The sequence below is a fragment of the Orcinus orca genome, chromosome 16 (genome assembly GCF_937001465.1).
Source record: "Orcinus orca chromosome 16, mOrcOrc1.1, whole genome shotgun sequence".
NCBI lineage: Eukaryota > Metazoa > Chordata > Mammalia > Artiodactyla > Delphinidae > Orcinus > Orcinus orca.
The window spans coordinates 40,803,749-40,829,579 of record NC_064574.1 but is presented as its reverse complement, the minus strand read 5'-3'; the positions used below and the strand labels follow the sequence as shown (position 1 = coordinate 40,829,579).

The 25,831-nt window shown below is 36.8% G+C and overlaps 1 protein-coding gene across 2 annotated transcripts in view; it reads left to right on the top strand.

Annotated features, from left to right (window-relative positions):
• SEL1L2 (SEL1L2 adaptor subunit of ERAD E3 ligase) overlaps positions 1–25,831 on the top strand; it is a 115,747-nt gene that overhangs the window by 13,857 nt on the left and 76,059 nt on the right. For both annotated transcript variants that reach the window (XM_033440344.2, XM_049699217.1), the window contains exons 2-3: positions 4,199–4,254; positions 12,365–12,533. In XM_033440344.2, the coding sequence (XP_033296235.1) occupies positions 4,199–4,254; positions 12,365–12,533 (225 nt within the window). The remainder of the gene's footprint in view (positions 1–4,198; positions 4,255–12,364; positions 12,534–25,831) is intronic.

Genomic DNA, 25,831 nt, shown 5'->3' with positions numbered 1-25,831 from the left:
TGTCCAAATCTTATCCAATTATAGCATCAGGCTCAAAATCCATGATCTCATAATCTGCATCAGGTCAAGATGTCAATGAGGCTCCTTGGTGCAGTTTTCAGATTCAGACACCTATGAACTAAAAAGGCAAGTTACCTTCCCATTACCTCAGGTACCCAACGTACACTGGAGAGATAGAAAAACCACACTACCATAGATACTGATGTTCAAAAAAGGGGAAGGGGAAAATGTACAACAGCCACTGGTCCATGACAATTTGGAAATCCAGCCAGGTGCGTGTTGTCAGGTTTCTATACTCCAGGAGTAGACAGTGTTGCTTGATTGGAGTATATTCCTAATCTTTTGTTCTCCTGGGTTCTGGGCAACAACCTCTCAGCTCCTGGCTCTGTCCTCTTGGTTGTCCTTCCTTCTCCATAAGAAATGACCTGTGTTTGTAGGTGAGAAGCTTTCTCATCCTTCTTCCTACTCATTGAAAGATAGAGGCCCAGAAGCCTCTTTTTATTTTGAACTATCTCAATCTCTTTTACTCTAAGCTAGTACTGTTTTTTCAACACAACTCTTAAAAATTTTGTGGTTTTTCTATAAAGCTGTTGGGGTTCACTCCATGCCCCCAGAAGGCGTATGGATAATTCTTTTGGAGGCAATGAGCTGTAGTGCTAGTTTCTTCTTTACTATTTCAAAATTCTTCTTTCTCAATGGGGGATAATAAATTAAAGCTCTTGTGTACATAAAATGGTGTGTTTCACATTATGCAAATAGACATACCCTGTAAAATTTTGTGCATAAATCAATTTTTTATAAAGACAATGGACTGCATGTCATTGTAGAAGCTTGCCATTCAGTCTATTGTGAATCCTTTGGTAAAGTTGGGAGAGACAGTGGAGTAGAAAGAGGGATAGCTCTGGAGTCAGACCTGCATTTGAATCCCACTCTGCCATGTGACCTTGGACAAGTTACTTATGCTCATTTGATGTCAGTTTCCTCATGAGTAAAATAGAAATACAAATATTCTGTGCTTACTCCTTAACAACCCAGCTTCTGTGCTGGGTTGTTAAGGAGACCAGAGCTAAATTATGCAAAGCAACTGGCATATAATAAATTATAGCTAGATTACAGATGTAGAAAATAAACTTACGGTTACCAGGGGATAAGGGTGGGGAAGTATAAATTGGGAGATTGGGATTGACATACACACACTACTATATGTAAAATAGATAACTAATAAGGACCTACTGTATAGCACAGGGAACTCTACTCAGTACTCTGTAATGGCCTATATGGGAAAAGAATCTAAAAAAGAGTGGATACATGTATATGTATAACAGATTCACTTTGCTCTACACCTGAAACTAACACAACATTGTAAATCAACTATACCCCAATAAAAATTTTTAAAATAAATAAATAAATTAATTAAAGCTAGAGCTACAATTCTAGAGCTGAATAAAACTTGAGTCCCCTTCCAAAGCTGACTCCATATCAAAACTTTTTGATGGTATATTCTGTTGTATGTATATTTATTTATTTATTTATTTATTTGGATGATATACTACTGATCTAGTATATTATAAAAGACACCACAAAAGTAGAAATTATAAAGGAGATTTTTTAAATCACACATAAGTAGTTCTAATATATTCATCCTGCACGCAGTGGATTGTGTTTTTCTCAGGGAGTGCTGAAATTTGTGGCAATATCAATATTCACATAGAGGGAAGTGATGAAACAGTGGGACAGGTCTCCAACAATCACCAGTGTTTCTCAATTGATATAAAAACCTACAAGAAAGCATTGTGCAAGGTACTATTTGAAGCAGAATGGTTCCCCCAGTAGCCAATCAAAAGTTTGTTTTCTCTAGGTGAAAACCTAGAAGCCTGATATTTAGGAAAGAAACACATTTTTTAAATGAGTTTCAAAGGAGGTCTTTTTTTATTGTGCAACTTCTGCTGTAAATAATAACCAACTACCTTTATCTTCTTTTTATGTTTTAAGCTATTAAATAGTTTGTTCCTTCAGTTAGATTATTGCACCTCCTCCCATTTCACTAATTCTTTTATCTGCATTTATTCTACCTTTGATAACTGCTTTTAGCCCTGTAATTTTCATGACAGTTTGATTTTCTGGTCCAGTGTATAATACAATTTATTCCATTTAATATCCATAATTTTCTTCTCTTATTCTAATACACATGACACTTTCTACTTCTTATTCTGTGTCTGTACATTCTGTGCATACTAACTCTAATTTTATTCTCTGTACTTTGGAGAATATAATAATGGGAATATACCAAATCACATTGCTTTTTCTAGTTTACTTTTTCTAGTTGTGATAATGGAATTTTTAAATTAGTAGACGTTTGCTGTGACTGTAATATCAGTCACACTGTCTGATTTCCAATACACAAATATAATTAGACTAAGTAATTTGTTTTGAAGAAAATACCTTAATTCAGAAAGAAGTCATATTATAGGCAAAGCATTAATAAATTCTAACAGAGTATTAAGTCTTTAATAATGCTTTATTCACCATAGTCCTTTTAAAATACAAATTTACATGTACTATTATCTTGAAGGCATCTTAAGTCCTTTAAAGAAGTAGGCTTCATATAACAATAATAATAATATTATTATTTTTATTATATATGTAGCTAACATTTATTAAACATACTGAACATGTATTAAGTACTGTGCTAAATACGTTACATGGATTATTTCATTTGATTAGCATAATAAATTAATGAAGTAGGTATAAAATTAGGACTTGATCACAGTCCTGTGTGACTCAAAGTCTACACGGTGGGCCATGATGCTATGTTGCCTCTGATAATGAGTATACATGGCCCCAAAATTAGCACTTTGCAAACTTGGGATAAAGAAAGTTTCATTTGTAATAAACATTTTTATTCTGGTAAAATTTATTTTACATCCTGAAGGTAAAGAGCAATCCTAATGTACATAATTGTATGAAATATATATAATCTTTAAATTTTTCATGTGCTTTATATTAATGCATTTGTCACCATGTAATTATTGGATTTTTATTTAGAATTTGCCAACTGTTTCTCTAATTTGACAGAAGACTAAATATCAAACAACCTAGGACCAGTTTCTTTAAGGACTGGCTTATGAAGTAAACATAATTGTGAGGCCAAGTGCTAAAGTTCATTAGTGAGAGAAAGAATGAAACATATCAAATTAATAAATAAAATGTCAGAGATAACATTAGAAAATTCATAACCTGCTCTTAAAGTACAAGCTCATGACTATTGGAAATATAAAATTTTGACTACCCTATATTTGTCTTGAGTCAAGTTCTTCAGTCTGTAAAATGTGAATGTATCACATACATGCATTTTTTTACTTCAGGAAATATGTGGGGTCACTTTTGCTGTGCATCAAATAATTTTTCAGTAATTGAAACTGAGCAATACTAACAAAGTAGTTGACGTGTCATGAGGTATCACCCCTTTATATCAGGTTTTCAAATTTTTATTTTTCTAAATATGTAAGTTAATAAATTTCAAGTACTGTGCAAAAATGAAATATATCAACAACTACATATGTATTCTATATGGTATATATAGTCTATTCTTCATAAAAAGATTCATTAAAAATTGCTTGTGAAAATTATTTGCTTAAATTTCAAAGCCTGATATAATTATACTACTCTACATTTCTCAGATATTTATATCATTCAACTATATTCATTTTTAGTATCTCTCTGCCATATGGATGAGTCTATAAAAATTTAGAAGACTGTATTCTCTCTTCTATGTTTTAATATTTTAATATTCTATGTTTTAATATTCTATGTTTTAATATTCTCTATTAATAGAATTAATATTCTCTATTAATAGATGGCTTTTATTTACCTAGATACTTTTTAATTAAATTCTAGCTCAGAAAGTTTTCAGCTGTTGTAATTAACTCCATTATTTGTAGAACTCTTTCATGTTATCTCAATTTCATGATGCTTGATTAAAGTATTTAGATTATGTCTGGTGTCAAGTTACATCTTTAAAAATTATCAGTAAAGGAATTACTTTGTAACACACTATTAGTAACTTTAAACTGTATATTATTTTAAATTATTATTTTTAGAATTCTAAGTTATCCCAAAAGTTTTTTAACAAGAAACTGTAGTGAATTTTTAAAAAGAAAATGTTTTCATATTTTATTAAAATGTTTGTATATTGCAGCTATTGAAGCAGAAAAACATAATAAAAAGCAAAAAGAAAGAAATGTCACCACACAGGTAAATATTTTGCTAAATCATTATATTTTTCCAATACAAAATATAAGCTATAGGCACTATTACTAGTGTTTACTCAGCATGCTCAGATTTTCTTAAACAACTAATTATTGACTATTGTTTCTGTTCCTTTTTTTTCATTCTCAATCAATATTTTTTGTTCATTCATTCAGCAAATATTTGTTCATTCCACTGTGAGAAGATAAGAATGTCATCAGGCCTGAGCCTTTCTATACACCATGGCCTGTCTGAGGTCCTAAATACTAAGACAAAAAGGGCACAGACCAGTCTGGCTTATAGAGTCACAGATGCTTATTAACCTTTATTAACCTCAGGATGTCTTCTGACATCTTCAAAGAATTTAACATTTTCAGTCTATTCTCAACCCAGCAATCAGCATAATCCTGTAAATGTTAAGTCATTTCCTTGCAACCATCTCACACCAATGTCTTGCCTAACAGACTCTGTGGTCTGGCCCCACTGCTTTTTCTCTGACATCACCTCCCTTACACACACCATTCTAGACACACTGGGCTCTGTGCTGTTCCTCAGAAACCCCAGATGTGTGCCCACATTTCTGTTCTTTCTGCCTGTAACATCCTTGAGCCCAGATATCCACATGGCTCCCTTCCCTCTCCTCCTTCAGGTCTTCGCTCAAATGTCATCTTTTTTGGAGGGTTCTTCCCTAGACATTCTATAGAGTTGCAATCACTCTAAAATCACTATCATAACACCTTCTATCTCCCTTCCTTGCTGTATTTTTCCTCTCAGAATTACCATTATGTAACATAACATATTTTGTTATGTTTGTTGTCACTCTCCCTCCACTAGAATATAAACTCCATGAGAGCAGGGGTTTTTGTCTCTGTTGTTCACTGCTATTACCCCAATAACTAGAACAGTGCCTGGCACATAGCAGGCCCTCAGTAAATGTTAATTGAATTAATGAATAAATCTTAAATCCAGATTAAAGAAGTAAACTTTGAAAAAATGTTTATATAAATTAAAAACTCTCTACATTGCAGCATTTTCTAAACCTCTGCAAATTTAGCTTTTTCCCCATAACTACCACATCCCATAATTAGCAGTGGGATTGTTATCTGCAGAAATAGAAGTGACCTTGGCATAAAGTTCAGTTTGTCCTTGAATAGGTAGAGATTTAAGGACATCTGTTTCATCAGGTCATCTTGCTTTCCTTGTTATCTTATGATTTGTAGTGCCTGCCCAATAACATATAAAAGCCCCCTTTGGATTCGAGGACCTCTTTACTGCTTGGGACCAAGGATGCTGCTCAGGCCCATAAGCGTCCTCCCCAGTGAGATTAATAGATGAGGCCTATACAGTAAATATGGGAGAGGACCCCATCTCTACCCATGTACAGCCAAGCAAAATAGAAAACTATAAACTGTACTAGAGATCTTAGAATATTGGAAAACAATAGCACTATCTTCCTGTCAAAGATGGAAAACATGCCAGGGTGGCCTGTTTGTAAACTATATATCTCACTCAATTCCCCCAGAGTTTCTTCTTTTTTTACCTTCCTTAGCACCAACCTCATAGAGCACAGACTGAGGAAGTGAAAAGACCAAAGACTGCAAATGATTCTAATGCAAAGTCCTTTACATCCATTCTATACTACAGCCAGGATCAAGTAACCTTAATTCACTCAACTTGCCATGTTGTTTCATGTCTACTTTGTAATAAATAGGATATTATCTGGCTGAAAACATTCTCTGCCTAGCTCTACCCCTACTATAGACATGGTAAATTCTAGTTATCTTTCATAATAATTACTATTTGCACCATAATTTTTTTAAACACTCACCTACGTATAGCTACTCTTTCCCTAGGTTTTCTCTTTCTGGCTTTATAACTCTAAAATCCACAAGAGTATCATCTACTCCTCCATCCCCCAACACACACTTTCTAAAAACACACATTCACACTTAACATAATGTTTAAAGACACTTTGTTTTGTGTTAAGGATCTAATACTTTCAGGAGTTCTGTGTATTACTTCCTTCAGTATTAAAGAATGATCATGATCACAGAGCGGGGGTAGACTCTCAGGTATCTAATGTCCTACCATGGAGTAACTGAGGCCGCACAATGTAGCAATTCAAGTGTATGGCTGAGGGACCATTATGACAACCACCACTACCAAGAGCAACAGTGAAAACTCTGAAAACAAGGAAAAAGTAGCCCAGCTCGCAGGATTGCACAGTTTCACCGGAGTTCCCAGAGTCCTCAGTTCCTTTCTCTGCTTCACCTAAGCAGACACATTCTGCTTGTTTTTGAGATTATTGTTATTGTTCTAATAGTTAGATTTTTTTTTTTACACATTTTGGTACCTTGATTTATGTCTTACAGTTATGTAATACTTTAAATTTTGTAAAATCCCTTCACATATACTATTCATTTCTCCTAACATTTCTGTGAAGGAAGTTAATTAGTTATTTAAATGGTTACTTATTAACCCCATTTTACGGATCAGAATAACCAAGCATGTTCAAATTTAAAAGATCTTTGTATTACAAATTTCATTCATTCAACACAATGCCTACCATGTACCAAATACAGTCACTGGAATCTGGAATTTCCAAAAGATTCTAATTTTTTTTTAGCTTTGTGAAACCTCCATTTGATACTGCTTAAACTTGATTGTGAGCTTCTAAAGGGTAAGAAGGTATCTTGTCAAACTTTTTTGCATATGGTAGATACTGTAAAGATTTACAGATTTAATTAAATATGGTGCTACCATCTAAGACTTTCACTATAAAATGGGTGGATTCTCCATCCCGTGGACTCTTATTTTTTTTCTAATCACCTATCTTGGTGTCATACTTCTCTAAATGCTGCCTTTACCTTCATTTTAACTGAAATCTGGTTGTCGCCTGAGAACTTCTTTCCCTGTAGCCCTCTTGGGAATTTTCTCCCATTGCAAAATAATATTGGTCCTAGTTGGGGTGGTCAGTATCCATCTTCCTCCTTATTGCTACATTCTCATTGGGAGAATAATAGGAGATGGGGACAGAGAAGTAGCCCATGGTCTTTGTCTCCAACTCTGCTCCTGTCATTGTTCTTAGAGACTTTAGTATCCATGAATTCTATCCTCTCTATTCTGTTATTTAGACCTGTTAGCTCCAAGAATTGCACACTCCTCTCTACTCCCATGGTCATAATCTGGACTATGTCTTTTTCAAATTAAAATTTCAAGTTTCCAAGTCTCTAATGACCCCTGATGCTTTCCAGGTTACTCCATCAATACTTCAGTTCCACCAGGACCTCAAGTCTATTTGTCCCTTTTACTGCTCATCATTCCCCTCACATTCTCACTTCCCTTCTTACTTGACTTAGAGTTGGTGGCTCATCCCTACAGGACCACAGTTTCTTTTCTAAAACCCTTGGGAACAAGTATGCTACAGAATTCAAGGTTTTTTTAAAAAAAATTATGGTAAAATATACATAACATAAAGTTTACCCTCAAAACCATTTTTAAGTGTACAATTCATTAGTATTAGGTACATTCATTCACACTGTTGTGAAATCAAATTCCAGAACTCTTTTCATCTTTCAAAACTGAAACTTTATACCCATGAAATAATAACTCTCCACTCCTCCCCTACTCCCAGCCCCTGGCAACCACCGTTATAGTTTCTGTTTCTATGAATTTGATACTCTAGGTACCTCATATAAGTAGACACATACAGTATTTGTATTTTTGTGACTGACATTTCACTTAGCATAAAGTCCCAAAGGTTTATCCATGGTGTAGCATATCAGAATTTTCTTCCTTTTTAAGGGACAAAACAGAAACTCTAGTGAAAGTTATGAGGAAAAAGGTACTGAAATTAATGACAAAAAACAGGTTTCTAGGGTTACCTTTTGATTTTAACTACCTGTTTATCCCTTGTACCATGAATACTTAATACGGCTATATGTTTAACTATAATTTTTTCTGCTCCTTGCATGTAAAAATGCAGAATATAAATACTCTAATATGTATTGGTTCTTAATGTGCTCTTAAATTCAGAAAGCTACTCTTATAATGCATCTGCCAATTAATAGAAATGTTATATTAGCACTGTATTATTAGTATCACTGATGCTATTTTATTTTTCCCCTATTACTTTCTACTTCACCATTTTCCCACATTTCAGAAGTTATCTTTGGATAGCTGTCTACTGTTGTTATTTGGTGACTTTTGAAGGTAGATGTACAAATACACAATAAAATAATTAGTGTTGCCTTTGCCAAGAGAAAGAAATATTTTTACTGATGAATGAGTTATTTCTTCTATGTAAGAGGTAGTTATTGTTTTAATTTACAAGTGGCTATTGCCATATTTGCTTTATTTTAAAAAAACTTAAGCATGTTAGGAAAAAGTTTTCAATATTATTTTATATCCTTAACTGAATATAGTCTAGGAAAAATGAAAAATAATAAGATCATTACCAAAAATACATTTGCTTCAATTTAAGCATCTCATAAGTAAAATCTTACTTTAAAGGAGAAAAACTACTAAATCAGTGAGCTTTTCTAATTTAAAAGTGCCAGTCATTTTTTCCATAAATATATATATACACATTTATTTAAGACCCAGAAAGCTCGAGTAATCTGTTACAACTTAAATTCCTTGTTAAAAACCATAACCCAGACAATCAGCTTCAATGTGTCTTTGTTATGTGTGTAAATATCTTCACTGTCTGATGAGTGATAGAAATTTTATAATATTTTATTTGTGTACTTTAATTCCATTTTAATTTGCTGTCTACCTTCTTCACTACGACCTAGGGCAGGGGTTCCCAAACTTTCACATGCATCAGAATCAGCTGGAGGACTTGTAAAAACACAGATTGCTGGGCTTCACCCCCAGAGTTTTTGATTCTGTAGACCTTAAGTGGAGCTGAGAGAATTTGCTTTGTTTTCCTTCCACGGGAAAAGTCATGCCAACTTCCATAAGGCTACAGGCTGGACCAAGTCCTCCTACCTCAAGACCTTATGTGGCTGGGCTGCTAGCGCTTATTTTGCTCTCTCTGTCACAGCTCTGTAGCACCTCACTCATCCCCCCAACGGGGGCCACTAATGAGGAAGTGCTGAGCTAGTGTGGATTTGCCACTGCTCTCGTCCTCACTGATGATTTCAATAAGTTCTTACTTTTCATGTACTCTTTTCCCAAAGAGGTTTTTCAGCAGAATTTAGGACCTTACACAGTGCCAAGGAACAGTGACTGTTTTGGGGCATGTGAAATGGGGGGAAAAGGGGACACAGATAGTTAAGGAAAGCAAGATACACCCTTGATTATTGAGCCCTAGGGAAAGTAAGTCTGACAGGCAAAGAATCCTTACCTTCCAGTTCTTCTTTAACTTCTCAGCTATCTCCCATTTGCAGGGAATGATGCTCACTTCCCATTCCATAGCAAACATGATTCACACTTATCCCCACTTAGACAAAAAACCAAAAATTTTTGTTTTCCATGTATATAGTCACACAATTTGGAGACATTACCACATGTATGTGTGTGGCGGTGTGAGAATAATTCCTTCCTCCACAATTCCTCCCTGCTCCCCATTCTTCTTCATCCCTGTAACTGGAATCTCCATCAACTCAGCTGGTCCAGCCAAAAAGCAAGAAGTTATCTTCAGCTTTGTCCTTGGGGATAAGCCTATATACAGTCCCTATCTGCACTACTTCCAAAACATATCCTAAATCTGCCCATGTAATTTATCTCTATTGCTTCTACACTCATCTGAGTCCCATCATCCCTCACCTGGTTGACTACAATAGTCTCTGAACTGTACTTTTTGTTCCCACCCTTAATCCTGTGCAATCTGCTCTTCACATGTCGGCCAGAATGTTCCTTCTTTCTAAAATTTAAATGAGAGCCTGTCATTTAAAACCCTCCAGTGTCTTCCTCTTGTCTTTATTCTTGTTGAATAAAATGTCAACTCCTTACCCTGTCCCTACATGATATGATCCCTACTTCTCTCTGTCTTTCTCTTTTGTAATTCTCCCCTTAGCTCACACTCCTTCAGTCACTGGGGCCTTATTTGCGTTCCTAGAACACACACGTTTGTCTCCACTTTAGAGCACTGGTACTTGCTATTCCCTCTGCCTGGAATGCTCTGCCCCATATCTAGGCAGGACTACTTTCCTGTCATTAAATTCTTGGCTACAAAGTCACCTCTTCAATGAGGCTTCTTGGACATCCAATCTAAATTACCTGTACACCAATCCCTCTTTACCCTGCATATCACTCTTTTTGACATCTCCTTGTTTTAGTCTCTTCATGGCATGTATTGATACATGATACTAAATTGTTTACTGGTTATTGTCTGTCTTCTCACAGACGAATGAAAACTCCATAAGATCAGAAAATTCTTCTGTCTTATTTGCCACTATGTGTTCAATTCCTAGAGGGTCTACTCAAATACTATCAGAGAACTTGTCCCTTACCATCCGTATCAAATAACACCAACTTCAATCAGTTCCATCCCCTTACTCTTGTCTTTTTAAACCTCCTTTTATCAGTTGACTCTTATCTTCCCCACCAGAACATCAGCTTCATGAGGACAAGGAATATTTTTGTTCGTGTCTATCTCCCCAGCTCTTAGAACAGGGTCTGAGGTAGACACTCAATAAATACTTGTTATTGAGTTATATAATCTTCAGATGCTTTTAAGAGTTAGAGGAAGGCTCTCTGTCTGCCAGGGCTCCCTGATACTAGCTCCAGCTGGCTATTGTTCTGCCCACTCCTACTAGGCGAGAAAGGAATCTAAATCAGGAAAGAGCCTCTGTAGAAGGAGGATATAGAAACACCAGATAAGCAGAGGCATTTGCCAAGCTTTACTGCCTCCTCAACTTAGCTGTTGGCTATTTTTGAATTGAAAAATTCAATTTCTTTTAATAGCAATAATATATGATAATCCCATTGTACCAAAGAATGCTGGAGGCCCATCGAAGTCCATGTTCTCTTCTTCATGATACCCAGATAGATTATATTTCCCAACTCCCCTTGCAGTTGGGTGGGGCCATGTGACAGCTTCAGCCAATGGAAAGTGACTGAAAGCAGTGTGTGCCACTTCTCGGTCTGGCCTATAAAAGAAAATTGAGCAAAGCAAACCAAATGAAACAAAGCAAAAAACAAAACAAAACAAACAAACAGAAAACGCTTTCTGCACAAGATGTTCTGTGCTCTTTCCCTTTCTGTCTGCTAGATATAAATACTCTGGGAAACCTTGGAATTCACATGTTGAAGCTGGCACAGCCTTTATCTGCCCAGGTCCCTGAATGAAAGCACAGAGCAGAGCTGCCACTGACTTGAACACCTGGTTATTGCAGAGCGGCCACTGAGCCATCATACACTATGGGTCCATTTGTTAACATACAATCTTTGTCACATACTTATACTTTTAAAAAATTCATGCTTATGTGAAATTCAGATTTAACTGGGCACCCTGTATTTTCTGTTGCTGAACCTGGCAACCCTACAATAAGAAGAATCACGTTTAAAGTCCTCATTTATCCATACAGAAACTTGTATATGAATGTTTATAGCAACATTATTCATATAGCCAAAAGGTAAAAACAGTCCAAATGTCCATCAGCAGGCAAATGGATAAGCAAAATGTAGTATACCCATATAAAGAATAATATTTGGCCATATAAATGAATGAAGTGCTGATACATACTACCACATGGATCAAACTTGAAAACATTATGCTAAGTGAACGAAGTCAGTCACGAAAATTCATACACTATGTGATTTCATTCATATGCAAATCCAGAATAGGGGAATGTGTAGAGATGTAGAACATAGATTAGTGATTGCACGGGGCTGGGAGTAGAGGGAATGAGAGAAGAGGGAGGGTAATAGCTAAAGGACTCATGGTTTCTTCTTGAAGTGATAAAAATGTTCTAAAATTGTGGTAATGATTGCACATATCTGTGACTATTCTACAGGTCGTTGAATTGTACACTTTAAATGTACAATTATAAATTTATAATTATGGCATATGAATTATATCTCACTAAAGCTGGTTTTTAAAGAGTCACTTGTTTCATTTTAAAAAGCTACAAATGAAAAAAATGAGCAAAAATCTTTTTTTTTGTAGGTATCAGTGAGTGAAATCAAACAATATTTATCAAATATATTGGAACAAAAAAAATCAATTAATGTGATCAATAAAAAAGAAAATCTCTTAGAAAAAAAGAAGAATCAGCATAAATTAAGAATAAAAGGAATTCAAAATAAACATCTGTGGAAAAGAAGTAAAAATCATTGTAAGTAGAATGCCCTCTCACAGGTAACTTAAAAATGACTTCATGTACTCTAAAATCAAATTTTGTAGCTACATTCCAAAAAGTCTTAGGATATGGTCATAAAGAGTTATACACACAAAATCCTTAAATTTTGTCAGTTTTTGTCCACTGACTTAATTTAGAATTTGTACTGATGGTAATAAGCAAGGTTGATAATTAAGACTCATGAATAAAAAAACCTCCATAATTATGTAAATAAAACATTTCAGATATTCTGTTAATAGAAACCCTCATTCTTTAAAGAAAATTGAAGTTAATATAGTGCTCTTTTATTTCTGGTCTAGCAATCTTAAACTGTCTCTAGTAAAGACATAACTGATTAGTTGATAGATTTCTCTGGATGCAGGAAGAGTCTAGAAAATATAAACAGTGGAAGCGCGTGCTCACCTTCCTGAGGCACACTTTCCCCTTCGCGAGTAGAGCATGGGTACAGAATTTCACCATCCTTTGCCTGATTTCATCAAACAAGCCTTCTGACAGGTCTTCCATGAAGCTATCTCCTGGCTTCAGGGCATCTTCTCCAGTATGACCCAGCCGTGTGACTGACAGGGTCATGGTGCTCGGCCAGGTGTCAGGCCTGAGCCTCTGAGGTTGGAGAGCTTAGTTCAGGACATTGGTCCACCTGAGACCTCCCAGCCGCTAGAAATATCAATCGGTGAGAGCTCTCCCAGAGATCTCCATCTCAATGCTAAGACCCAGCTCCACTCAATGACCAGCAAGCTCCACTGCTGGACACCCCATGCCAAACAACTAACAAGACAGGAACAAAACCCCACCCATTAGCAGAGAGGCTGCCTAAACTCATAATAAGTTCACAGATACCCCGAAACACACCACCGGATGTGGTCCTACCCACCAGAAGACAAGATCCAGCCTCATCCATCAGAACACATGCCCTAGTCCCCTCTACCAGGAAGCCTACGTATCACACTGAGCCAACCTTACCCACTGGTGGCAGACACCAAAAACAACAGAAACTACAAACCTGCAGCTTGTGAAAAGGAGACCCCAAACACAGTAAGTTAAGCAAAATGAGAAGACAGAGAAATACACAGCAAATGAAGGAGCAAGGCAAAAACCCACCAGACCAAACAAATAAAGAGGAAAAAGGCAGCCTAACTGAAAAACAATTCAGAGTAATGATACTAAACATGATCCAAAATCTTGGAAATAGAATGGAGAAAATACAAGAAACGTTTAACAAGGACATAGAAGGACTAAAGAGCAAACAAACAATGATGAACACAATAAATGAAATTACAAATTCTCTAGAAGGAATCAATAGCAGAATAACTGAGGCAGAAGAACAGTTAAGTGACCTGGAAGATAAAATAGTGGAAATAACTACTGCAGAGCAGAATAAAGAAAAAAGAAAGAAGAGAATTGAAGACAGTCTCAGAGACCTCTGGGACAACATTAAATGCACCAACATTCGAATTATAGGGGTCCCAGAAGAAGAAGAGGAAAAGAAAGGGACTGAGAAAATATTTGAAGAGATTATAGTTGAAAACTTCCCTAACATGGGAAAGGAAATAGTCAATCAAGTCCAGGAAGCACAGAGAGTCCCATACAGGATAAATCCAAGGATAAACATGCCAAGACACATATGAATCAAACTAACAAAAATTAAATACAAAGCAAAAATATTAAAAGCAGCAAGGGAAAAGCAACAAATAACATACAAGGGAATCTCCATAAGGTTAAGAGCTGATCTTTCAGCAGAAACTCTGCAAGCCAGAAGGGAGTGGCAGGACATATTTAAAGTAATGAAAGGGAAAAACCTACAACCAAGATTACTCTACCCAGCAAGGATCTCATTCAGATTCAACAGAGAAATTAAAACCTTTACAGACAAGCAAAAGCTAAGAGAATTCAGCACCACCAAACCAGCTTTACAACAAATGGTAAAGGAACTCCTCTAGGCAGAAAACACAAGAGAAGGAAAAGACCTACAATAACAAACCCAAAACAATTTAAAAAATGATAACAGGAACATACATGTCGATAATTATCTTAAATGTAAACGGATTAAATGCTCCAACCAAAAGACATAGACTGGCTGAATGGATACAAAAACAAGACCCGTAAATATGCTGCCTACAAGAGACCTACTTCAGACCTAGGAACACATACAGACTGAAAGTGAGGGGATGGAAAAAATATTCCATGCAAATGGAAATCAAAAGAAAGCTGGAGTAGCAATTCTCATATCAGACAAAAAAGACTTTAACATAAAGACTATTACAAGGCACAAAGAAGAACACTACATAATGATCAAGGGATCAATTCAAGAAGAAGATATAACAATTGTAAATATTTATGCATCCATCATAGGAGCACCTCAATACATAAGGCAAATGCAAACAGCCATAAAAGGGGAAATCGACAGTTACACAATCATAGTAGGGGCCTTTAAACCCCACTTTCAACAATGGACAGATCATCCAAAATGAAAATAAATAAGGACACACAAGCTTTAAATGACACATTAAACAAGATGGACTTAATTGATATTTATAAGACATTCCATCCAAAAACAACAGAATACAATCTCTTCTCAAGTGCTCATGGAACATTCTCCAGGACCGATTAAATATTGGGTCACAAATCAAGCCTTGGTAAATTTAAGAAAATTGAAATCGTACCAAAGATCTTTTCTGACCACAACACTATAAGACTAGATATCAAGTACGAGAAAAAAACTGTACAACATACAAACACATGGAGGCTAAACAATACACTACTAAATAACCAAGAGATCACTGAAGAAATCAAAGAGGAAATCAAAAAATACCTAGAAACAAATGACAATGAAAACACGACCACCCAGAACATATGGGATGCAGCAGAAGCAGTTCTAAGAGGGAAGTTTGTAGCAATACAATCCTACCTCAAGAAACAAGAAAAATCTCAAATAAACAACCTAACCTTACACCTGAAGTGATTAGAGAAAGAAGAACAAAAAAAACACCAAAGTTAGCAGAAGGAAAGAAATATGGAGATCAAATCAGAAAAATATGAAAAAGAAATGAAGGAAATGATAGCAAAGATCATTAAAATTAAAAACTGGGTCTTAAAAGATAAACAGAATTGATAAACCGTTAGCCAGACTCATGAAGAAAAAAAGGGAAAAGACTCAGATCAATAGAATTATAAATGAAAAAGGAAAAGTAACAGCTGACGCTGCAGAAATACACATGACTATGAGAGATTACTACAAGAAGCTATATGCCAATAAAACCCTCCAGAAAGTAGGCATAGAGGGAACTTACCTCAACATAATGAAGGCCATATATGACAAACCCACAGCCAACATCAGTCTCAGTGGTGAAAAACTGAAACCATTTCCACTAAGATCAGGAAATAAGACAAGGTTGTCCACTCTCATCACTATTATTCAACAAAGTTTTAGAAGTTTTAGCCATGGCAATCAGAGAAGAAAAAGAAATAAAAGGAATCCAAATTGGAAAAGGAGAAGTAAAGCTGTCACTGTTTGCAGATGACATGATACTATACACAGAGAATCCTAAAGATGCTACCAGAGAAGTACTAGAGCTAATCAATTAATTTGGTAAAGTAGCACGATACAAAATTAATGCACAGAAATCTCTTGCATTCCATTCACTAATGATGGAAAATCAGAGATAGAAATTAAGGAAACACTCCCATTTACCATTGCAACAAAAAGAATAAAATATCTAGGAATAAACCTACCTAGGGAGACAAAAGACCTGTATGCAGAAAACTATGACACTGATGAGAGAAATTAAAGATAATACAAACAGATGGAGAAATATACCATGTTCTTGGATTGGAAGAATCAACATTGTGAAAATGACTCTACTACCCAAAGCAATCTACAGATTCAGTGCAATCCCTATCAAACTACCGTGGTATTTTTCACAGAAATAGAACAAAAAGTTTCACAGTTTGTATGGAAACACAAAAGACCCTGAATAGCCAAAGCAATCTTGAGAAAGAAAAACGGAGCTGGAGGAATCAGGCTCCCAGACTTCAGACTATACTACAAAGCTACAGTAATCAAGACAGTATGGTACTGGCACAAAAACAGAAATATAGATCAATGGAACAGGATAGAAAGCCCAGAGATAAACCCATGCACATATGATCACCTTATATTTGATAAAGGAGGCAAGAATATACAATGGAGGAAAGACAGCCTCTTCAATAAGTGGTGCTGGGAAACCTGGACAGCTACATGTAAAAGAATGAAATTAGAACACTCCCTAACACCATACACAAAAATAAGCTCAAAGTGGATTAAAGATCTAAATCTAAGGCCAGACACTATAAAACTCTTAGGGGAAAACATAGGCAGAACACTCTGTGACATAAATCACAGCAAGATCATTTTTGACCCACCTCGTGAAGAAAGGGAAATAAAAACAAAAATAAACAAATGGGACCTAATGAAACTTCAAAGCTTTTGCACAGCAAAGGAAACCATAAACAAGACCAAAAGACAACCCTCAGAATGGGAGAAAATATTTGTAAATGAAGCAACAGACAAAGGATTAATCTCCAAAATATACAAGCAGCTCATGCAGCTCAGTATCAAAACAACAAACAATCCAATCCAAAAATGGGCAGAAGACCTAAATAGACATTTCTCCAAAGAAGATATACAGATTGCCAACAAACACATGAAAGGATGCTCAACATCACTAATAGTTAGAGAAATGCAAATCAAACCTACAGTGAGCTATCACCTCACACCGGTTGGAATAGCCATCATCAAAAAGTCTACAAATAATAAATGCTGGAGAGGGTGTAGAGGAAAGGGAACCCTCTTGCACTGTTGGTGGGAATGTAAACTGATGCAGCCACTATGGAGGACAGTATGGAGGTTCCTTAAGGAACTAAAAATAGAACTCCCATATGACCCAGCAATTCCACCACTGAGCATATACCCTGAGAAAACCATAATTCAAAAAGAGTCATGTTCCACAATGTTCACTGCAGCACTATTTACAATAGCCAGGACATGGAAGCAACTTAAGTGTCCATCGACAGATGAATGGATAAAGAAGATGTGGCACATGTATACAATGGAGTATTACTCAGCCATAAAAAGAAATGAAATTGAGTTATTTGTAGTGAGGTGGATGGACCTAGAGTTGGTTATACAGAATGAAGAGAAATATCTGGAAAGGGATAACAAATACCGTAGAAAGAGAAAAACAAATAGTGTATGCTAACACATGGAATGAAAAAAAAAAAATGTTCTGTGGAACCTAGGAGCAAGACAGGAATGAAGATGCAGACATAGAGAATGAACCTGAGGATGTGGGGAGGGGGAAGGGTAAGCTGGGAGAAAGTGAGAGAGTGGCATGGACATATATATACTACCAAATGTAAAATAGATAGATAGTGGGAAGCAGCTGCATAGCACAGGGAGATCAGCTCGGTGCTTTGTGTCCACCTAGAGGGGTGGGATATGGAGGGTGAGAGGGAGATGCAAGAGGGAGGGGATATGAGGATATATGTACACGTATAGCTGATTCACTGTGTGATACAGCAGAAACTAACACACGATTGTAAAGCAATTATACTCCAATAAAGATGTATTAAAAAAAAGAAAATATGAACAATGTCTCCATAGATTCTGTGTGCAGGAGTTAACTAGTGCTCAATTATAAAATTTAAGGCTCATTTTCAACATTTAAGTCTGATACATGAAAACTTTCTCTTTTCTAACACATATGTATGAGTTTCTATAATTTAACATCTTATTTAGGAGAGGGAATCTTCTTTGGCAGAGATAAAGTAAGAATATCAGTTTTTAATGACATTATAAAAATATGTACATATCTTAAAGTTCTTTTAAATCTAAATCATATACATTGAAACATACATTTGACCATTTTTTGGCATAGAAACATGGGCTGCCTTTTATTTAGCATTGGTCTACTGATTGGCATTTCTAGTATAAACCACACTCAAACTGTATCATCTATGATTTCCCATCTCAGTTTTTTAATGAAAAAAAGGAGCTAAAAATATTTATGGAAGAAGTATGGGCAAGATCCTTCCAGATATTTGCAGACTTTCCCCCCAGTCATTTATAAATGCTTTGCCTACAATTAAATTTGATAACTTTTAGTGGCTCACCTTATCATGTTTTTTCATGATATTTCAATCATTTTACATAGAAACAACATTTTCTTTTTGTACTTATTTTAGTAAGTTTACATATTGTTTGGTTAAATTCTGTAATTATAATAACAGCACAATTGATACAAATAGATTTGGGATCAAGCACTCCTGATCTTTGGTAAGTATGCAAAGGGTGGGAACAGAAGTAACACCTGTACTAAAGAGAATCCCACTGGCCACAAACTAGTTCAATATGCTGTGGACATCGGTCAGTAAGTTGGATAGAAGACACGAAAATCATTGATTAATTTGGCGAATAAGGTAGGTAGAGGTTGTTTAAGAGAGCTTCTGCTGTTTAAAAGAGTAACTAATGTCACCCTTCAAATGAGATCCCTTTCCCTTATATGGAACTGGTTATATTATACCTAATAATAATAGATAATAAGCTAATTCTAATTGAGCATCCCCCATATTTTTTAATGTTCACTTAAGATAGGTTATATCATTTCCACTTTGTAAGGTGTGAAACTTGCAACACAGAGAAATAATTTGCTTAGCATTAAAAAAACCAATATTTAGTAGGGAAACTAGGATTTGAACTTAGATGGTCTGGTGTTAGACGGTCTGGTGTCAAAGTCCTCTAGCTCTTAGCCACTATACCATATGCATCTCACAAATGTATGCTGACAATATTAAGAAATTTTAATCCCTTGCTTCTCAAAATGGCTTAGGGCAAATATTGAACTGTATGCTAAAGATGCTCAATTTCCTGAGCACCAAATTTACTTGAATATTTTAAGGGAAATAAATAATGGTAGAGACTACCCTTGTGGCTCAGTGGTTAGGAATCCACCTGCCAATGCAGGGGACATGGGTTCGAGCCCTGGTACAGGAAGATCCCACATGCCATGGAGCAACTAAGCGCATGCACCACAACTACTGAGTCTACACTCTAGAGCCCGCGAGCCACAACTACTGAAGCCCGCGCACCTAGAGCCCGTGCTCCACAACAAAGACAAGCCGCCGCGATGAGAAGCCCGCACACCACAACGAAGAGTAGTCCCTGCTTGCCACAATTAGAGAAAGCCCGTGCCCAGCAATAAGAATCCAACACAGCCATAAATAAATAAATTTATGGGGAAAAAAATAATGGTAAATAATTGAAAACATTTTCATTTTAGTACTAACAGTATAATGTATGCAGTAGATTTCAAAACTCACACTTTGAATTATCAAACCTAAGACTTTAAAGAAATGTATTCCTGTCCTCCACATCTCTAGGGAGCGTACATGCATTCATTGATGCCTACCTAAATGTTTCAAGGACATTTGAGAACCCCTGTCTTATAATAGTCATAACATCCATTCATCAAGATTTACACAAATTAGAAAATGTTTCCTTCTGCCAGAAGTAAACATAGAAAAGTGATCACTACTAATAAGAGCAATAGATAGACATTGAGAACCAAGGGATTCCAGAGGAGAGAGATGTTAGTTTTGGAGCTGGAAGGACTCTTACTGACCTAGTCTGTCCTTGGTCTTTATGAGAGTCTTGCTTCGACAAAGATTTTTAAATTTTTTTAATCTTAATATTTTAAGAGTATTTTTCCCACATTTACTCCAAAAGACTGGTTGACTGCTCATTTGAAGAGTTGGCTCTATATAGGACATAAAAATGTTGACATGCATGTTACTTGAAGTACCAGGTAGGATTTTTGACAGGAAACAAATGACACATTTAATTTGAGTCATATGGGGACTTCCCTGGTGGCACAGTGGTTAAGACTCCGCTCTCCCAATGCAGGGGGACTGGGTTCGATCCCTGGTCCAGGAACTAAATCCCACATACATGCCTCAACTAAGAGTTCACATGCCACAACTAAGGAGCTGGTGAGCTGCAACTAAGGAGCCTGCCTGCCACAACTAAGACCGGACACAACCAAATAAATAAATTTACTTTTGAGAAGTGATGTATTTATTTATTTATTTTTATAGATCTTTATTGGAGTATAATTGCTTCTCAGTACTGTGTTAGTTTCTGTTGCACAACAAAGTGAATCAGCCATATGCATACACATGTCCCCATATCCCCTCCCTCTTGAGCCTCCCTCCCATCCTCCCTATCCCACCCCTCTAGGTCATCGCAAAGCACCAAGCCAATCTCCCTGTGCTATGCTGCTGCTTCCCACCAGCCAACTATTTTACATTCTGTAGTGTATATATGTCAATGCTACTCTCACTTCACCCCAGCTTGGCCCTCCCACCCCATGTCCTCAAGTCCATTTTCTGTGTCTACCTCTTTATGGAAAACAGTATGGAGGTTCCTTAAAAAACTAAAAATAGAACTACCATATGACCCAGCAATCCCACTGCTGGGCATATACCCTGAGAAAACCATAATTCAAAAAGAGACATGTACCGCAATGTTCATTGCAGCACTATTTACAATAGCCAGGACATGGAACCAACCTAAATGTCTATTGACAGATGAATGGATAATGAAGATGTGGCACATATATACAATAAATATTTTTTAAAAAATAAAAAATTAAATTTATATGAGTAAAATTTAGTCAAGGGCCTATTTCTAAAAGTGCAGACAGGGTGTGGAGAAACCTAGGATAGTAACCACAGTGGCATTACCACCCCTAGGTCTGTAGGGTCTCAGGGCAGTAGTGGCTACTGGGATGCTGAGAAAGAAAGCAAGAGGTATGTGGAGAGGACACTCTGACAGAACTATGATGTGAGGTCAAGGGACTAAGCCAGCCTGCAGCAACCCAGACTTGGGGAGCTGGAGAATAAATACTCCTACCTCGTTCTCTTCCTACCCTTCGTACTTCCAGCTGGTGCCTCTCAGCCAAATCTAACCAGAAGCTGGAGGGCAAGGGAGTCCTTTGAAGAAGCCCATATGGGCATAGAGCAGGATGGAATGGCTCTAGAAAAGCAATCAGAAGACAACGAACACACTAGGTTTTCCAGACAAGGGAAATTAAATGGCATGAGGACATTTAGTGGCATGCATTAGAAGCATAGTTATTAAAAGTAAAATTACAGAACCTTAGAATTAGGGAACACTAGAGGTCATCTAGTCTAGTATCTTTCATCAGATATTCCTGGCAGACGACACCAGCTCCTACTTAAATACCTGTGACTAAGCTCACTATATCATACAGGGCAACCTGTGACATTATTTAATATATCTCTTTCTTATAAAGTTAGCTTCCATTACACCAAAATCCCTTCCCCACAGTGATCTTAGGCAGCTGGAGGTGGACAGAATAATCCCGCTATGGGTATGGACTCCAGCAGTGGAGCTGTGGCTCCCCTTCACTGGATACTGTGGCTCGTGCATATTGTTTCTAAGATCCTGTGAGTTGTTTCTGGCCCCCACTCATAGCGATTAACGCATAACAAACTTAGAGCAAACTGAAATCTTTTCACACCTAAAGGTACTAAGCCAGTGTATCAATCAGGGTTCAACCAGAAAAAAAGAACCAGTAGGAGATATATATTAAAGGATTTATATTAAGGTATTGGCTTATGCGATTATGGGAGCTGGCTGGGCAAGTCCGGAACCCACAGGGTAGTTTATCAACAAGGCAGACTGGAAGTCTCAGGCAGGAGCTGAAGCTGCTGTTTACAGGTGGACTTTTTTCTTCTTCAGGGAAACCTCAGTTCCATTCTTAAGGCCTCTCAACTGTTTGAATCAGCCCAACCCAGATTATTTAGGATAATCTCACTTACTTAAAGGTGCCTGCTAAATGCCCTCACAGCAAAAACTAGTTTCATGTAGGACTTCATAACTGGAGACTGTACTCACCAAATAGATACATAAAGTTGACCATCACAGCCAGGTATCTCCTAATCCTTATGTGTTCACTAAATTTTTGAATCTAAGTGAAATCTTTTACATTTATGTCTATTTGTTTCATTGTGTTCATTTGGGACTATTTCAACCTATCAATTATATCAATCAAACTCTCCTAGTTTTCTGTCATTCATATTTTTTGACAAGCATGCCCTCCAATCTTTTACCCAAATTCTTGTTACAGACGTTAACCAGACAGGACCAAGTTTAGAGCCTAGAGCCCACAATAATCCACCATAAATCTCTAATATTATATTTACAGATAAAAATCTACATGTGATGAGGTTGAAAAAATAAAATTTTAGTTATCAGAATGCCTTGTACAGAGTGCACTGCCCTTGTTTGGGAAGATGCCTTAATAGGCATTGGTAGATAGAAGGTAGGCAGACACGCCTTCCTGATCCCCCACCTTCAACCCCACACAGAAGCCTAGTGTCAGGAACAGTACCTATGGAATCAGTAGTTAAGAAAGTAGAGGAAGCCATGGAGAAGTAACCTTCCTTGGAACATTTACAAGCTATGAAATGAACCAGAAATATGGGTTATACATGGTTATAGAGCTGGCTAAAAACTTTGCTAAATCCCATTCTCATTCAGTTCCCATTTCAACATTTTGTGTACAGGATATCATAAAAAATGGGATATAGGTGTTTTATATAAATGCTACTCCCCAGACTTGTTAGTCCTTCAGAAAAGAAAAAGTAGATTGAACCTAACATTCTCAAAAAACTTCCTGATTCTTAGTGATAATATCTCCTTAACTCAAGGCTCACAAACTGTGTATAAAAATTTGTTCAAAAAATGAAAGAGAAATTAAGGAGATTGGCATCAAGCTGGTTCTAGAATATGAATATATTTTTCTACATCTTGAAAATAGGAGAACTATCTACCAATTTTCAGATCCCTATCACTTTTTCCTTTACCTAGAGATTGTCAAATATAACCAATAGCATTTGTTTTCCCTTTAATTCAAGGCAAGATCTGTGCCTGGCATTGTGTCTGTCACATACTTAATATGAATAAATATTTGCTGAATTAAATTGAGTTGAATTCTTCCTATATAGAGGTAGAATGTAAACTCAGATCTTCTGACTCCAAGTTCAGCATTATCTACAATATACTACAATATAGGTGCTACATAAAAATAATAAAACCTTACAGTTTTAGAGTATGTTTGAATGGTGTTTTATAGTTGAACACAATGCTTTCATATCCCATTACATTTTTTTAACGGCATGCTCATTTTCTCTCAGGGTATCTTATCACTAGAACTTCAATAACTAATTCTTCTTTCTGAGTCAGAATTGAGTCTAATAGAATAATTATCTTTATTAAATTGTTAAAAAGACAAATCAATAATTAATCATGCAGTGGGAACAGTGGAGCCTATTCCTGCAGGCAACTGGAACACTAGTTTCTTTGTCCTTCCTGACCAGATCCTTCCTGGCATTTCTTAGAATTAATCATCATTAATTTTGGTGATCAGACCATACAGCTCCTGTGTTCTTGGTTGGAGGGGAGTGTCTTAGAATCCTGCTTTAAGCCAGGGTTGGCATTCTTTTTTCTCACTTCTAGGGTCTGTGACCAGCTAGGCTAAGTTTATCTTTTGTATTCCACTTTATTGACTGTGGAATGTATGTGGAGGACACTGGGAAGTGCCATTCAGATCCTCTCTTCAAAGAGGGACTTGTTGCCCAGTTGCTGGAAATGAAGTTCACAGACAGCCTTCAGCAGTCAGTCCCTTTAGAGACTGTCTCAGGTGCAGACAACTGCATAGCCCAAAGTTATGCCTCCTTCCTGGGAGAGGCAACTTCCAATGACTAATCAGTTCGGGAACATAAAGGCCTGACCATGTCAGTCTAACTTGAGGTGAGTTAGAAGAGACATGTTAGCTCCAGAGTACCCTCTGGGGTCAGGAAAGGGTTTCACTGGGCTTGTTACCGAGTCCAAGCTTGTACTGCTTGCCACATGACAGGCCAATAAATCAAGAGACAAGTTAGTTGTTGGGGCAAGGAATAGAGACTTTATTCAGAAAAACAGCAGGCTGAGAAGATGGTGGACTACTGTCTCAAAGAACCATCTTACCTTAGTTAGAATTCAGGCTTCTTTTATACTAAGATTGAAGGAGGTATGGCTCATTCTTGCAAACTTTTTGGTGCAGGAATCCTTTGTTCCTGCAGCTGTCCAAGTAGGTCTGGTCATAATGTTCCTATATAACACCAAGAAGACAATTATTATTTTCTGTTCTGCAACTTTTTATCTCTATATGTATGGAAAAGTGTTATACCTTCAAAGGTCAGAACCTTGAGAATGGGTTATCATGTATATTTCAGGCTATAAGCAACATTCTTTTACAAAAGGAGCAGAGCCAGCATGGCTGAGCACAGGCAACAGGGTTAGAATTAAAGGAATAGATCTGATATGGAGTCAGGTTTGTTCTTCTCTGTTGCAGGTTGCATAACAGCTTCTCTTTCTGCCTAATCCAACTTCTTCACCAGGTGTGCTTCCCAAGGGCACTTCTTCTTTCTTTCTTTTTATTTATTTATTTATTTATTTATTTATGGCTGCATTGGGTCTTCGTTGCTGCGCGTGGGCTTTCTCTAGTTGCAGTGAGCGGGGGCTACTCTTCATTGCTGTGCGGGGGTTTCTCGTTGTGGTGGTTGTCTTTGTTGCACAGCACAGGCTCTAGGCACACGGGCTTCACTAGTTTTGTCATGCAGGCTCAGTAGTTGTGGCTTGCATGCTCTAGAGCAGAGGCTCAGTAGTTGTGGCACATGAGCTTAGCTGCTCCACAGCATGTGGGATCTTCCCGGACCAGGGCTCAAACCTATGTGCCCTGCATTGGCAGGCAGATTCTTAACCACTGCACCACCAGGGAAGTCCCAAGGACACTTCTTAATAAATACTCCAAACTCTTAAAGTCTGCTTATCAGGGAACCCAATCTGTGTACCATTTAATATCTTTCCTATTACTTAAAGTTTTTCTTTAAATCAACACAAGTTTTTTTGTGAATGAATTTATTTTCTAAAAAAAGTCACTAAAGATCTCCTATTCTGGCAAAATAGTGGTTTAATCCAATATGAAAATCCTACTGCTTACAAATACCTAAAAATGACACCTAATATATGCCAAAACACTTTTTTTAAATGAAGGCCTGGGCTTACAAGAAACTGAAATCCCCAGGTGCTAGAAATAATGAAAAATAACCATGTGAGTTGATGTTTTGGCAAGCTGTGATCAGAGCTGGTAATGGATGAGCCTTGGATTTTAAAT